The 16,647-nt window shown below is 43.3% G+C and overlaps 1 protein-coding gene across 39 annotated transcripts in view; it reads right to left on the bottom strand.

Annotated features, from left to right (window-relative positions):
- Positions 1–16,647, bottom strand: part of CLASP1 (cytoplasmic linker associated protein 1) — a 266,722-nt gene that overhangs the window by 233,793 nt on the left and 16,282 nt on the right. For all 39 annotated transcript variants that reach the window (XM_037912897.2, XM_043525472.1, XM_027833968.3 and 36 more), the window contains exon 2: positions 9,835–10,320. In XM_037912897.2, coding sequence (XP_037768825.1) covers positions 9,835–10,029 — 195 coding nt within the window. In that variant the 5' untranslated portion in view covers positions 10,030–10,320. The remainder of the gene's footprint in view (positions 1–9,834; positions 10,321–16,647) is intronic.

The following is a 16,647-nucleotide window of genomic DNA, read 5'->3' on the forward strand; positions in this document are numbered from 1 at the left end:
GTTGGATGTAAAATATACTCTTTCTGCTAAATGGTATTACTGGGTTTTCAACCCTTGAAGATGCAGGCAATAGAGTATTATCTTACATTGGTATGGCAGCAATGCCATCATTAATGTTGTCATGCCACTTCCACTTCCTGGACTAGAACCTGCTAGACCTTACACATGGAAGCATCTCCATAGATTTCAATGGGACCACCTGCAAAAGAAAGAATGGCAGAATTGGCCACAACAACCCTATTTTTCAGTCACTTATAAAATTTCCTCAAAAAGTTCCCACACCTGGTATCTGCCCAGGAGCTACTTTTTAAAAAGTTTTATTTAAGGCCCAATCCCGAAGTAGTCTCTCAGGCAAAACTCCCAGGGGCACCATGAAAAATTATTTTGTTTTGCCACACTTGGATCACTGGGAATCTTTGCTCTGGTACTTGGATAACTCAAACGCTGCTTTGTTTTAAAACTCCATGCTTGGCACAGACATATTGCTGAATGAGGAATACAGCAGGCTTTGCTTCGTTGGAGGAGACAGGTTCTGGAAAGAAAGTTATGGACAGAGTTTGTGGGAGGTGGGTTCTGCTTGGGGAAAATAGGGACTAACTGGAAAAGCGCAGAGCATCTATTTCCACTGTATTCCATGTCTTGCTTCCTGCTGTGTCTAAGTCTTACTAAAAAGTGTATAGATAAACCCAAACATGAACAGAGAGTTGTATTGTCTAGTAAATAGAGAACAGGACTATAATTCCAAAGGACCATGGAGGGGGGTGTTAATTCTGACTGACAAACTGTTTAACCTCGGACCTTGACATATATACAGGATATATATCTCCAAAACATCGCTATCTGGAAGCCTCAGATAGTGTGTGATATTCTGTCAATGGAAGGGACACAGAAGAGCCAGAATCAAGCCTGTAGCATGAGAGTGTGCGCCCTTATCCCAATCAGTTTACAACTCAAGGCCCCAATCCTGCAAAGACTTATGCACACACTTAACGTTAACCACATGTGTTAGGCTTTTGCATGATTGAGACCTAAGAAGGTCAGAAACTTACAAATGAGCAGGAAACAGCTAAATACACCGCACCTTCGCTAGAACATGCATCTATATAGCACGAATTCGCATATAACGCGGTTGCGGCCATGGATCCCAAATTTACTTACTTTAATTGGAATTCATTTTAACGCGGTCCCAGCGTTAACATGGTACTGTGCATGGATCCCAAATCCCGCATTCGAGCGAGGGTCCGGTGTATATCCCTTTTTATTTACATAGTTAGGGTTGTGGGTTGGTTTGTTTGGGTTTTTTTGTTTTTGAACATTATAACTAGATAAAGCCAGAGCCAACTGGCTGCAGCAGCAGGCAAACCCAGTCATGGTTAACTGGAGGCATCACGAGGTGACAACGTATTGAGATTTGAAGGAAGAGTTCAAGAAACGTGCTCCAGGCACGAGGGAACGCATGGAAGAAGGTGTATAGATGTTTGCAGAAGCTGACAAACAGGTGGGTGAAGCTGGTACTGCTGGTGGAGTGGAGGGGGCAAAGGGACACTGTCAGCTGAACACATTGTATCCGGCAGCTAATGAAACCTCAATTAACAGGAAGCCCCACAACACCATTTTTTATAGTCTTCTATCGGTGCAGAACAGATTAACAAGTCATTAATTCTGTGCGAGTAACCGTGCTATTAACCCTGCCATTGTGGCTGAACTCCGCCTCAGGTAACGACATTCTGGCTCCAAAGAGTCCTGGTTTCAGCGGGATGCAGTATTCTTCACTTCCTGCCCCGGTCTTCCTGTGCACTAAGAACCAGTGGGAGCAGAGGCACACAAGCCAGTCGAGTGACTTGGCACTTAGAGGACTGCTGAGTTTTACTCCAGAAGTAGCTGCGTTTCAGTGGTGAGTGAAGTGACTCCTATGCCACCTAGTTTTTGTACCAATGTGTAAGCCGCTTTAGGACCCTTTGGGATGAAAGGCAGCATATACCTTTAAAATAAAAGAATAATCTCACTAATCAACAATGTCAGTGCCTTTAAGGTAGTTATACTGTTCTAAAATAATCAACTCTACTGGCTATCAGTGAGCTGTTTTAATTGGAGTATCAACACGGGAACATTTGAGGTATCTTTTCCTGTCAATTCACTAACTAGGCCTTGGGGGGAAGTCAACTCTTACTGACAGAGAATTTAAGGGCCTGATTCTGAGGGGGCTTTCGTATACACAACTTACCATTGGAACAGGCCATCAATTAGGGCAAAGTTCTGTTCCCAGGAGCTCAACCCTACCCAAACAGGAAGGGCATAATATCTACCACACCTATCTGGGAGCAGACTTGTACTCTATTTCAAAACAGGGTCTCGAGCTCTCCCCAGCCTCCTTCGGGATTCCATGGGCTACTCCCATCCAGATTTGATTTCCTAACACCTTGGCAGCTGAAAAGCACTGAAAAATGTTGTCTGGTTTGCTCAGAATCACAGCTTGTTTTTCCACCTTCTGCAATCAGCACATCCATAAGGGACATGAAAGCTATAACACTTTAGTATCCCACTGTGACAATGCTCCCCACCTCCCTATCACAAGCAGCCACTGAAAGAAAAATCTCCTTGTTGTAATGTATATTTGGCGTTAGCTGGGGAGTTAAGCAAAACCCATACGAAAGGCCTGCTTCAAGATTTGGCATAATAGGCTACTCTATTTTTTGTCTTGAATATGAAGGGCTGAAGCCAATATTAAATCTGACCTGGTCCAGCTGCTAGAGCTCCAGTATACTGCATCACACCCTCCAGTACACTCCCCATACTGTTGATACCAACGGATAATAGCTGTACCATAACTGGATCAGATTACTGGGCAGAGTCATAGCATTAGACAGGCAGCCTAAACCACAGGAACCACACAAGCAGCGGTGGAAGGAGAACTGACTAGACCAACTGGTACACAAAGCGTTTTTGGAATTAATTATTTCCATGTCCAAAGGAAAAATATGTTGAATCAAACACCTGCTACCTATAGCATAATGTCCCCTACTGTGGGCAGCTTTATAAATAGAGGTAAGGAAAGACCGGTAACATGTCATGGTGGTGGCATAACTGCTGAAATGGAACACCAAAAAGCGCACTGGCTCCAGAATGGCTTTTAAGTGCAACTCGAAGTGTTGACTGATCTGTAAAGCCCTCAGCCTCTTTTCAGATGGACTCCTACCCCACATACAGTAGCTGAAGTAAGCTCAAGGCACCTTTGCTAGCAGTCCCGAGCAAGAGCCTGGATTCTGTCAACAAAGAGCTATGGAACATTCTTCCTCCACTGTCCACATCCACGTCTCTCGGTGTCCATGGCACACTATAAGGTCCATCTCAGGCTTTTGCTCTAGAGGTAATTATGGATTCATGGTTATGAGGCCTTTCAGGGTTGAAATCATTCAGTACGTTCTGGATGTTTTTGGTCTTTATATATTGTCCAACACCCAAAGGCCAAAGGGCTATTGAATATGACTGTTCATAAACCGTCTGCAATCTGCTCTTTCCACAGATGACAAAATGGTCTCTCCTCTCCATGTGCACAAGATACATTGAGTAAAGTGCACTTACCAGAAGATCACATAACTCATAGTCTTAAACACAGGAATGATTTCCTTAAGTCAAAGTTTTGTCCATTGAATTTCAACTGAAAAAAAGAAAGAGCGCACACACACTTATACTGAGCAATCAATCAACAGCTTAAGTTATTTTAATGGACATCACTTTAAACTAAGCCTGCACCATCTGTTCTACCCCTCAATTACAAAGGCAAACAGAACATTATTCACAAATACACAATTAAAAAAAACAAAGACATGTAATTTAGATGCATGCTTATTTTTTTCTATTCAACTAAGCAAGATCTTGTAAGGTTTCAGACAAATCGAGGTGGAAGACTGCTCCCTCTAACACAATGAATCCTTGCCACAGCAAACAGAAATTCACCACAGTATTTCACTATTCGTTTATTTCAAAAAGTGTGATGCCCTGCAACTAAAGATATCTACTCTTCGCTGCCTGGAAGTTGGACCCTTTGAGGACAGCTGATGCCTCATTAAAAAAAAAAGTGTGGGGTGGGGAGATGAGACATTCTATTTAGAAACCATTTGAATGATGCTATATTGTGCCCCAATCCTGTGGATAATTAAGTCAGTAGCAAAAACCCCCATTGGCATGAATGGGGCTGGGATCAGATCCATGGTCTGAATTTTCTTTTGTGGTTTGCTTGTTTGTTTTCACCAAGAATATCTGAATTACGTTTCTTTATTTCTCCAGGTTTCCTCTGCTTCTTCCTTTAATTGAACCCAAACATACATTCCTAGCACAATCCAAAGCAGTTCATGGAATGGCACAGTTCGCTACGCAGCTAACTTCGCTGCAAATATAGGTGGCCAAAACATGCCAGCAAAGTTCACTATCTCACTGTGCAATTATCTGTAGTATGTTGTGCAAGAATAATTTAATGTGCCAAAGGACTTTCACAGAAATAAACTGACAGAAGAATTGCAGTACAGTGTAACTACGTACTCTTTCGGAGGTGGATTACCTACACCGACAGAAGAACTCCTCCAGTTGGCGTAGGTAGTGCCCACATTGAAGCACTGTAGCTGTACCGGTTTAAGTGTAGACATACCTTAAGATTTTTTTTCACAGAGACCAATGAACAGCCAGTAACAACTTTTGGTTGATGCAGGCTGGATGTTGAACTGTCAGCCTAGGAAGAATCCAGAAAATGGAGTGGCTGATAGAGGACTCAATTAATAAATTAAAGGAGGGTAAATGTAAATAATGCAAATCAACATGAGTTTATGGAATACAGAGCCTGTCCGACTAACTTGATATCTTCTTTGATGTGATTACATGTTTGGTTGATAAAAGACTGGCATAATATACTTTGACTTCTGTAAGGCATTTGACTTGGTACCACATGATATTTTGATTTGAAATCTAGAATGATATAAAATTAACATACCACAAATTAAATGGATTAAAACTGGCTAACTGGTAGGTCTCAAAATGTAATTGTAAATGTCCAATCATCTTTGAGATTATGTATTTCCAGTGGGGTCCCGCAGGGAATGGTTCTTTGGTCCTACACTATTTAACAATTTTAGCAATGACCTAGAAGAAAATATAAAATCATTTCTGATAAAGTTTGCAGATGACATACAAATTGGGGAAGCGATAAACAACAAAGAGGACAGGTCAGTGATTCAGAGTGATCCGGATCATTTGGTAAACGGAGCGCAAGCAAACAAATTGTGTTTTAATATGACTAAATGTAAATGTATACATCTAGGAACAAAGAATGTAGGTCATCAATACAGAATGGAGGACTCTATCCTGGGAAGCAGTGACTCTGAAAAATATTTGGGGGTCGTGGTAGTCCCAAGCAATTGTCGTTTGTTCCAGCCTTCCTATGTTGTGTTTTAGACACCGGCTAGTACATATGTAATTCTCTTTACATAGTACATAAGAACATAAAAGAGTGGCCATACTGGGTCAGACCAAAGGTCCATGTAGCTCAGTATCCTGTCTTCTGACAGTGGCGAGTGCCAGGTGCCCCAGAGGGAATGAACAGAACAGGTAATCACCAAGTGATCCATCCCGTTGCCCATTCCCAGCTTCTAGCAAACAGAGGCTAGGGACACCATCCTGGCCCATCCTGACTAATAGCCATTGATGGACCCATCCTCCATGAACTTATCTTGTTCTTTTTTGAACCCTGTTATAGTCTTGGCCTTCACAACATCCTCTGGCATGTAAGTTATTAAATATGCAGTGTCTCTGTCCCCAAGGATGTTCATCAGTCGCAGATCATTAGGTCTGTGTAGTCACAGATTCCCATATCCACTAGCTGCAGCAGCATTAATGGCAATGCTTGCTAGGCAGTGGAGAAAGGGAGGCACTGGACAAGGTCCCCAAGTGCCTTTCTTCCTGGGGACATCCTTCATATGTACACTTTGATAGAAGATTTTCAGACCTCATGAATTGCTTTAGAGTGTCTTATACATTTCACAAAGGCATGCAGCAGTTTGTTATCTCACTTGTAGAGAACAGACTTGCCGATTAAATGCTGTACGATCAGTTTGGGTATTCCTTACACTATTTTATGCATGACACTTTTATAGCCTTTGACTGGAGCAACGCACTCCCTTCCCCCAGCCACCACTCTTTTTTGCGACAGCCTTCTGACAAGGGTGGTGTTGTACTCTTGCTGATGCCAAAGTGAAGGATTCCACAAAATATTGTGTAGACAAGGCCACAGTTTAAAAAAAAAAAAAAAAAAATGCTTGAGCACAATTAACAAACAGCTGAGGCCTGTGCACTCCAAGAGGGAACTTAAATCCTCTCCTAAAATAGATTTACTCTTGTTATGTCGTTGACAATTGGGACTCATTGTTCTGAATTGGGCAGCCTTGTGAAAGTCACTTAGCCTATGGGTGCTGATGTTTCCCCAATTATCAAATGGAAATATTGGGCTGCTGACAGGCTTAGTTAAAAGCAACAGTGCGTGCAGGTCACAGCCACGAGTAAACCAAACAGCCATGCTATTTGGATCAGTTACTCTAATCCCTCCTAAACTTGAGACCATCCTTTCTATTAATGAAATGTTAAGGAACAGCCATTCTGAATTTTTGTTTCCATATAGTCTCAGTCTTTGCTCTAAATAGACACTTCCAGACTTGGGGATGGGGCAAGAGTGAGAAAGAGACAAACACACTGTAAATACTGGCTTCTTCAGCAGTGACCAAACATGTCCAGTCTAAATCTCCAGATGGCTACTCGATGGTAGTGATAAATAGCCGCAGGTTATTTAGAAGAGTCTCTGGAGTTGATCAGATGTCAGGAGCACCCCCTAGCCTCACTCACACATCTAGTTACGTGCAAGTAGCACTGAGCAAAGGAACCTGAGCTCCTATGATCCCTCCAAGCAGCCAACAAGGAGGGAGGTAGTAATTCAAATGCAGGGAGCCACAATAATATACTGTATGCTATTGCGCAATATTTACAACTAGGTGGTATGCTGTGATGGTGCAGTTTGGTGAAGCAAACATCCCAACGCACATACCACTGAGCTAAACGCTCTCCAGTCACCATCTCTATGCGAAGGGCCTTTGTTTAATTAGCAGATATATTCCATAGATAATTCATGTTATAAAGTACTGTGAATGCTAACCATTAGTTTCCATAACACTTAGTGACAAACACTGAATGTAGTCCCTGCCTCAATTTATATAACAAAGAAATTTACCTATTTCAAATGTGAGACTATCTGGAGGTACAATGATCCATTTACCTTTTCTGCTTCCCTAATCCCCATGAAATTCCTTGCTGGAAGTTGAGAGAATGCACATTTCAAGGGACCAATTGTAAAGAAAAAAAAAGCTACTGTAACGTGTAAAAAATATACATCTTACTCTGCATTTTAACTTAATGCTGAACTTGGCACATCTTATGTATCTACGTAACCTGTATCAATTTTTAAAACCCCCTACAAATAGCAAAAGTTTGATAATAAATTCAAGTTTACAGTATCTGTGAATTCCATCTTCAATAGTAAGATAGCATGATAGATGAGGAACCACTTAGCAAGATGGAAAAAGCATGCTATACCCTCACATAACTGTACATGTTCCCCATTAGCGATGATAGCGCGCACACATCAGGATGTCTTTGTAGTTTGAACCAGAAATGATATTCCACTGACTTTTTAAGATAACTTCTGCATGCTAAGGGTGGAAAGAAGTTCACCTTCCACCACAATTGGCTCAGTGCCAGACCAAACTAACTCAAAATTCAGTTGCACAAATACATACAAAAAAAGGTGTAAGGCATAAAAATGCAGCTTGTTGGTGTGTAAAGTATGGAGAAGTGCTGCATTCTTGCACCCGTTGCCAGATCAACAGTTCTGTGAACACAAACAGTGAAATGGAGTTGCGGAAAACACTGAACTCTGGATCACCTGCAACTGATATTCCAGGCTCTCCATAATGCCAAAGGACACAAATAATTCCAGAGTGAATCATGGTTAATTTACTCAAGGCTCTGGGTCTCCATAGGAGTTTTTGATCTCATTTTCATGAGAATTGAGCAAAGTCCTCTAGTTATCCACAACAGAAGCACCATAAATTTTTCATACAGGCTGGCCAATGTGTTTCAACCCTGATTTGGGGGAAACCTATCCTTGGTCTCTGAGACTCCCCCCAACAAGGAAGCTAACTAGTACAAATTGTAACGGTAACACTTGTTCACTTATGTCAGGGTTCCTTCCCCACTCTGAACTCTAGGGTACAGATGTGGGGACCTGCATGAAAGACCCCCTAAGCTTATTCTTACCAGCTTAGGTTAAAAACTTCCTCAAGGTACAAACTTTTCCTTGTCCTTGAACAGTATGCTGCCACCACCAGGCGTTTTAAACAAAAAACAGGGAAAGAGACCATTTGGAGACGTCTTCCCCCAAAATATCCCCCCCAAACCCTACACACCCCCTTTCCTGGGGAGGCTTGAGAATAATATCCTAACCAATTGGTTACAAAATCATCAAAGACCCAAACCCCTGGATCTTGGAACAATGGAAAAAAATCAGTCAGGTTCTTAAAAGAAGGATTTTATTTAAAAAAAAAAGGGGGGGGGGTAAAAATCATCTCTGTAAAATCAGGATGGAAAATACTTTACAGGGTATTTAGATTCAAAACAAGAGGATCCCCCTCTGGGCAAAACCTTAAAGTTACAGAAAACAGGAATAAACCTCCCTCTTAACACAGGGAAAATTCACATAAAACAAAAGATAAACTAATCCGCCTTGCCTGGCTTACCTCTACTGGTTGCAGTATTGGAGACTTGGATTAGGATGGGTTGGAGAAGACGGATTTCTGTCTGGCCTCTCCCAGTCCCAAGAGAGAACTCCCAGTCCCATAAACAAAGAGCACAAACAAAAGCCGCCTTCCCCCTCCCCAGATTTGAAAGTATCTTATCCCCTTATTGGTCCTTTGGGTCAGGTGCCAACCAGGTTAGCTGAGCTTCTTAACCTTTTACAGTTAACAGGATGTTGCCTGTGGCCAGGAGGGATTTTATAGCACTGTATACAGAAAGGTGGTTACCCTTCCCTTTATATTTATGACAGCTTAGACTACCAACTTGTTACACAAAGGCCAAATAGGTCTTGAACAGTGGTGACTGATTGCTATGTATTCCAACACAGAAAGCTCATTTAGCCATTGTATCCACCCTTCAGCTATTAAGTATAATATACATGAACATGTTGTATTATAAAAACAGTTAATAACGTAAAACTCACGTTAGGTGTTGTTCAATGCAAGAGTGAAAGAATATTGGCAGCTTATATGCATATTTTACAATAAAATCAAGTATTATATTTCAAATATATACAGCACAAATTCATTAGTTCCTGTTAACAATGGGACAACTATTGGAGATGACCAAATCCCCCAAGTAAATGAACAAGTTACACAAACAATCCAAGTTATCTCATTGCAAAACATAACCTGGTATTCAATTTGGGAAAAAGCTTTGTTGTGATTTAAAATACAAAATATTAGTACACGTGTTTGTTAAAGTAATGAAGTCTTAGTACCATGGGACCTTCCCTACAGCATCAGCTACAAAACCTTTATTGAGAAATGGGGTGAGAACAGTGGGTTTAGTAGGATTATGATGAAGTCTGCAGAAAAAGTGAGAATGAACAAGACTCTACTACGTAACTTTCATTTAAAGGAAATTCCTTACAAGTAAGACAATATGACTTGCCAGACTGAAGCAGTATTAGACTTTAATCACTTTTCCCCAAGCAGATCTTACCTTGTAATTGCTGGAATTTACCCAAGAGGTGGCAAGTCCATCAACCATTTTATCCAGCATAGTCTGATCATGTTCAAGATCAGCAGACTTCTGTTTATCTGAGAAATAATCTATCAACTCTTGGCCAACCTGAAGTCTCTTTCCAACGTCTTTCTGAAGCACCTGTGCTAAGCAATACTCCATACTGGGCTCCATAGTGTGCTAGAAATACAGCACCGGCGAGAATAAAGCTAGAGGGCAGTAGGTCTGAGAAACCCCACTATAAATGTATCCTGTAGGTCGCCTCTTTGTTCGATGAAGGTTACTGAGGGCCTGGGTTTCAAAGATGCAATTCTGGGAATGGCAACAATGCACCATGTGTGTCTGAAGAGCAGCTGGCAGGATATTAAAAGTCCAATTTAAATAACTAGTAATAGATAAAGCTGCGAGTGGTGCAGCAATGCTGTACTATTGGGTCTGGAATATTTCCTAGTTCAGCAGTCCATTCTGCAAGAAATGAAATAAGACAGCATTTTAGGTTAAACAAATTAAATACGAAGAAAATCAAAAGCATGTCACAAAATAGGTTATTCATCTGAGGGACATAAAGATGTAATAAACCGGATACAAATGATATAGCCAGGATTTTTTTTTAAAACAGACAGCATTAGGTAGGTCAGGACAAAGACCTTACGTTATGTTTCAAAAAATGCAGTTCTCCATCAGTCCCCTGAGAAGCAGCTCTTGTGACAGATCCAGCAAATTTGGGTCTCAAATAAAGGCTGATGAGAATTCAGTGTATTCTGTCTGTCCCCAAAGGTAGAGTGATGATCCCATGATATGGGCCATCAGTCACTGACAAAGTGTGTCTGTTTTAAGAAATGAGTACAGAAAGAAATTTGGATCTCATTTGACTGCTAACTTTCAACCATCACTGCCATCAGAATCTGTATCATACTTTAGGCCCTGTCTAAAATACAGATAAAAACAGCAGGAGCCAGAACCACAGACAGCTAGATTTCGTTAAGATGATGCAAACACTGTCTCCAGGGATCAGACTATGATGAGCCACATTACAGCATGGTTTTGTAAACTGGCTAACCCCGTGCAGCCCTCAATATGCCGGCCTGGGAAACAGCTTTAGCCCCTTACTAGCATAAATTTTAAAATGGGGTTTAGCTAATACTGGCTGAGATGTCCTGTAAGCAGGGCCATAAAGGAAACTCAGGGGCCAAACTCTGCTCTCACTGGGGTTTTATAGCAGCGTAATCCATGGCATAACTCTGGATTCTCACCTCTGTAACAGAGCAGAGTGTGCCCTTAAATGTTCTTTTTCAGCAGGGCTTTTCTGCATCTTAACACAAGCTGGTGAAGTATGTCAAGGAACCTCCAGGCTAATGCTGCTGACTGGAAATCTCGCTTTACAAGCAGCTGCAGCCTCTCTCTGCCACTCCCCCTCCATAACTAAATGAATCATCCCCACTAGCCCAGGGAGCACGAACCCCCCATGCCTGCCCTTTAGCTTCAGTCTCCCACATGCAACTGTTAATGGCGGAAGCCAGCATCACTATGTATAATTTTCCTGAGGTGCTCTCTTTACAGGTGCCACTCTTCTTTAAAAAGAGGAGGTGGGTAAGAATCTGGGATTTTTTTACTTTCTAATAATAACATCCAAAGCTAGAAGCCTGCCCTACTTTCTGCACTAGCACAAGGAAAGCAGGTCAGACTCAGTGCAAGGGAAGGGGGAACCGGAGAAACTGCGAAGTAGAAACCTTAACTGGAATGAACCTACAGGCGCAAGTTCACTCAACTCGAAAGCACTGGGGTAGTAAACCTAACTGCTACTGGTTTGAACAACAGGATCCTGGCAGTCAATTTTTTACTTTTGAATAGCTGATGGCAGATGACATACAAAAAAGCATAACTTGGAAAACAAGAATAGGCCTTACAGGCTATTTCTCAGATCATTATTCCAGTTCCGCTGTCTCTGCCTAATTTACAAGCTGCCCAATAAGAGATATTACCTCACCCACCTTGTCTCTCTAATATCCTGGGACCAATACAACTACGACCCCACATACTTCTTACAAGCAGACTTCAAACCGAACTGCTAGACATAATCCAGTGCCTTGTGCGCTGTGGAGCCTTTCCACGCCTGAGGACTCCCAGCCCCATTTAACCACAGCCAGACAAGGGCTGGGTGTCCCTGCCTCCTGCACTTGTCTGTGTTGCTCTTAAATCACAGGAGAACAGAGGTCACCAGAAAAAAAAAATCTACCCCAGGATGGCAGCGAACAGCACCTTTTTAAACCTTTTTATGGCTGTTTGGGGTCTCAACCCAGTTCCCACTGGACAAGTGGGGTCTTCCAAAAACTACCCGTTGTGGGGGGAAAAGGTCCAAGACTGAAAAGGCCACAGGGACTGAACTCCCCTCTCGCCCCTTAAAGATGGCCCCTGAAGATCAGTGCTGAAGTGTGGCATTTCTCACTCTTGCGGTCTGTGCAGTACTGTCAGTTTCTAAGGGCTTATTTAGGGCTTCAGGGCTTTTAATCCAGCACCATTCACAAGCAATAAGCATCCATTCCAACATCCCTAGGACTGGCCCTAAACTTGCACCCTTTCAAATGAAGAGTTGATAAGCCGTTATGATTTTGCAAGGCTCTGATCTGCCCTCTTGCTCAGTGCAAGTTTTTTTCAAATGGGAGATTACTATGCTGGTGACAGAAAATACTAATATTTTAAAGGGTTGGGGGGTCTATTTTGCACTAGTACGTTTAACATAATTCTGCCTTGCACAACCGTGTTTAAGTCTGTGCCAGCTGTGTAGTCACTGATTTCATACACCTAGAAATCATTGACCACTGAAAGCCCCATGTAACAGCTTCAGGTTAAAAGGAGAGATCCACAGGAGTAAAATGTAGACCAAAACATAGAATACAACCAAAATGCAAAATCCGCAAGCAGAACTCTGAAACTAAGGTTTCACCAGCTCGTAACAAAGCTCTTTGGAGGTCTCTCCATATCTTCAGTAAGATTGCCAGCACAGGGAGGCTATCCAAGGCTGCTAACCACAGTCCCTCTTTGTCTAGATGGTTCTGGGCAAGGCCTTTCAATTTGGTTCACTGCATTTGTGACCTTCCTTTTTGGATTTTTTTTTTTTTTGGAGGGGGGGGCTATTTAGCTTGCACAAAAACTAATTTTTATCTGGGCATTGGGCCCAGTTTTGATTTCAGCTTTCAAATCTTGAATAGTGTCTCAGATACTGTAATGGGAAATTGAATAGACCTCTTATTTTCAAAACCCTTTTCTAAAGGAGGTATTAGTTCCAAACTTAAGGACAGCCAGACCTCCCTCATAACCTTAAATCTTGACCTCTACACCCTCCCATTATCATCTTTACAATGAGGATATTTACCTACTCTCTTCCCCACCACCCTCCACTAGAGTGGGGCAGCCAGTTCACCCTTTAAAGCACTCTGAGTTCCTCCAATGAAAGGCACTGAAGTATCAAGCGAAGGTGTTTTTCAATTGTGGTAGCTCAGCCCAGTTATATACATTGGAATTAAAAGCCCTCTTCAGGCCTGTCTACATGGGGAAATTGACCAGAATAGCTATCACAGAATAAAATAATCTGAATTAGCTCCTACTGTGGACACTATTCCAGAATAATTACTCCAGTCTGGAAATGCACTAATTATTCTGGAATCAAGTGGCCTATTCTGGAATAGTGTCCACACAGGGAAATTGACTGGAAAAGTTTTGACCTGAATAGCTATTCTGGGCAACTTCCCATGTACATGAGCCCTTATAGCTTGTTAAGATGCAAACTACCTACTTCAAAGGAGTATTAGCTGGCCATGTAGCCAAGGTGAGGGAACCTAGGCCTCCAAAATGTTAATCTGTATCATATTCAGTGTTGGTGCAGCTGTGTTGGTCCCAGGATATTAGAGACACAAGGTGGGTCTCTCTCACCAACAGAAGCTGGCCCAGTAAAGGATATTACCTCGCCCACCTTGTCTCACTAATGACCTGCACCTTTTCAGTCGTTAAACTAACTCGATTACGGTAACAACTGAAAAACATCAAGCCAAGACCCAGATGTTTTAAGCTAATTCATTTAAAGCTAACAGTTTTCCTAGGAATGGCTTCTTTTTAAGTCAGAGTAAGATTGTCTAACACTTCCGTGTTTTAGAGAATGAACGTGTGTTAAGCCAAATCACATTGCAAGGGATCGCACACTCCTCAGCTTGTGTAGCCGAGCTCACTGCACACACCAGGGCACCGTGCATCCCTCCATTCCCCCCACTCTCCCATCCCCCTCTATTTCAGGGACTCCCTACAACTCTCTCCCAATGTCCAACTGGCAGGTGGCCTGTGTACTCCCCAGATCTCTCCTGCTCCCATACCAGGGTCTCCCGTTCCCCCACACCAGTGGCTGTGTGCACCCTCATTCCCACTTCCCCGATTCCTCCTTTCATCCCACCATTACAGGCATTCTGTGTGCCTCCATCCCCTCATGCTTGGGTCCTCCAGTCTCCCTCACCCATGAAGGTTCTGTAGCCCCAGTCTCTCCCATGTACCAGGTCCCCCCAAACTCTTCCCCCACCTAAGGTTCTGTGTTTCCCCCCATGTCTCCTTGCCCCACCACTGCAGGGTCCCCTGTTCTCCCCACCATGCCAAGGCTCTATTCCCCATCCCCATTGTCCCCCCCAAACCACATAAGGGTCCCCCCCTTTTGTACATTATGCCAGGGGCTCTGTTCCCCCCCTCCCATTGCCCTCTCAACAGCAGCAGCCCCCACTCTCCACACTGTGCTAGGGGTTCTGTTCCTCACCCTTCCCCTACTTTCCCCATCTCCCCACCATGACAGCAGCCCTGTTCTCTGCCCTGACACCTGTCCCCCACCCCCCATTCTCCCCACCATGCCAGGAGCTCCGTATGTGTCTCCTCCCACTTCCAAAGTACCTTCCATCCCCCCAGATTGGAACAGAGGGGTGGGCAGATGGTGCCATCTTTTCCCTCACCTGGAATAGGTTTTGAGGAGGCAGGACTTTAGGAAGGAGGAAGGAATTAAGCCTTCTCTCCTCTTTCCCTCTGGCTGCCCTTGATGCCATCAACATATGACAGCAAGCTCCACATGTCCCCCACTTTCTCTCTGGATGTTCCGATTGTCCCCCAAATCAGTAAGCTTCTGGCCATCAATGCCTAGTTCATTCCCTGAAATTCTGGAATGATCGGATGCAGCGTTCAAAAATTAATACACTACATTACAAGACAAACAGAAATACCACTGAGTAAGATCTCACGAGCTTGGCCAGTAATACAATCTACCTGTGGATGCAAGTCAGTGACCCACAAGAGGAGAAGGCATGTGTTATACATGAGGACAAGGTCTTTGTATACACCAGAACAGAAAAAAGGTATATACAGGCAAGATTAAAACCCTAGTAAAGACAAAGCACTAGGCAAAGAAAAGAGCCCAGGGTTTACTTTAACCAGCTAACAAACGTTAAAACTACGCCTGCACTTGTCAGAGAATGCGTTTTAAAAATACCCTTTTTTCCTAGTGAAATAGTGAGCTGGGATGCTGGAGTAACAAAGTACCCCCTGGGAAAACTCTCCCATCGGCATAGGGAGCGCCGTCACCAAGGTCTACAACGGCGCAGCTGCACCGGTTCCGCTGTGCCCCTGCGGCACTGTAAATGTAGACACGCCCTAAGTGCACCAGCTCTGACTTTTATTTTTCCCAGTGGGGGCTGCGCCGCCACTCCACTCCTTCCCCCGAAGCCCCGCCCCTTCCCTAAGTCCTGCCCTCACTCTGTCTCTTCCCACCCCCTCCCCCAAAGCTCCCTGCCTGCCTGCTGCTCTCCGTCCTCCCCTCAGTGCCTCCCGCCAGCCGCCAAACAGTGACTGATGGGTGCTAAGCATCCCCTATTTTTTTTTTTCTGATGGGTGCTTGATCCCCGGAGCACCCACAGAGTTGGTGCCTAGGCCTAAGTGGATGTTCTGACTCCAACCCTCCTTCTGCAAGTTGTAGAGTCTCAGCCCTGTGGGGATCCCTCTGGTCTGGCAGAATTTAAACCTTACAGCCTCTGAGTGGTCAATACCAGGAAGCTCCACTGACTCCGGGAACCTACGGAGGTTAAGCTTTGAGGACCAAAACTTTTCCTCCCAGAGGCTGTCCAGTCACGTAAACCTTAAGCCCTTGCAGAAGTCCAAGCCAGGAACCCAATGGTGCAGACTTGTTATGTCTGGAGCCTCTCCAGGTTTTGAAAATAGCTGTAAACATAGGACCAGAAGCAACCCAAACACTGCAAATCTAGTCAAAGGCACTAGTCCTCAATTCAGGAAGACAGACTAGACTGAATTTGATCTAGGCAAGCAGTCTGACTGGATGATCCAAAAGATTTAGGAAACGACTATTTTGCAAAAATGAACCCCCCGCTCCCACTTTGTTTATGTAAATACTCAGTCACCGCGCCCACCCCGCCCCCTCTACATTTTCCACCAAAGTCATCTAGCAAAGAATCACAAGCTTCATATTAGTTATGAAGGTTTTGGTCCAAAACTGGATTTACAAAAAGAGAAGGTAAAAACAACTAACTCAAACCCAGTAATCAGCATCTAATCGCTCCGCCTCAGCCCATCCACAACACTGAAAAGAAATCTGGACAGTCCATAGCAAAGCAATATGCACAGTTCAGATTGAACTGGTGCAAACAATTAAGTAAATATTTATAATGGTTTTGTGAAAACATGAGAAAAATCAGTAAAAATGCAGAACTGGACATGGTAGAGTATTTTAACTTTTTGCTGTGCTTAAAAAAAAGAAAT

This window comes from Chelonia mydas, chromosome 11 (genome assembly GCF_015237465.2).
Source record: "Chelonia mydas isolate rCheMyd1 chromosome 11, rCheMyd1.pri.v2, whole genome shotgun sequence".
Taxonomy (NCBI): Eukaryota; Metazoa; Chordata; order Testudines; family Cheloniidae; genus Chelonia; species Chelonia mydas.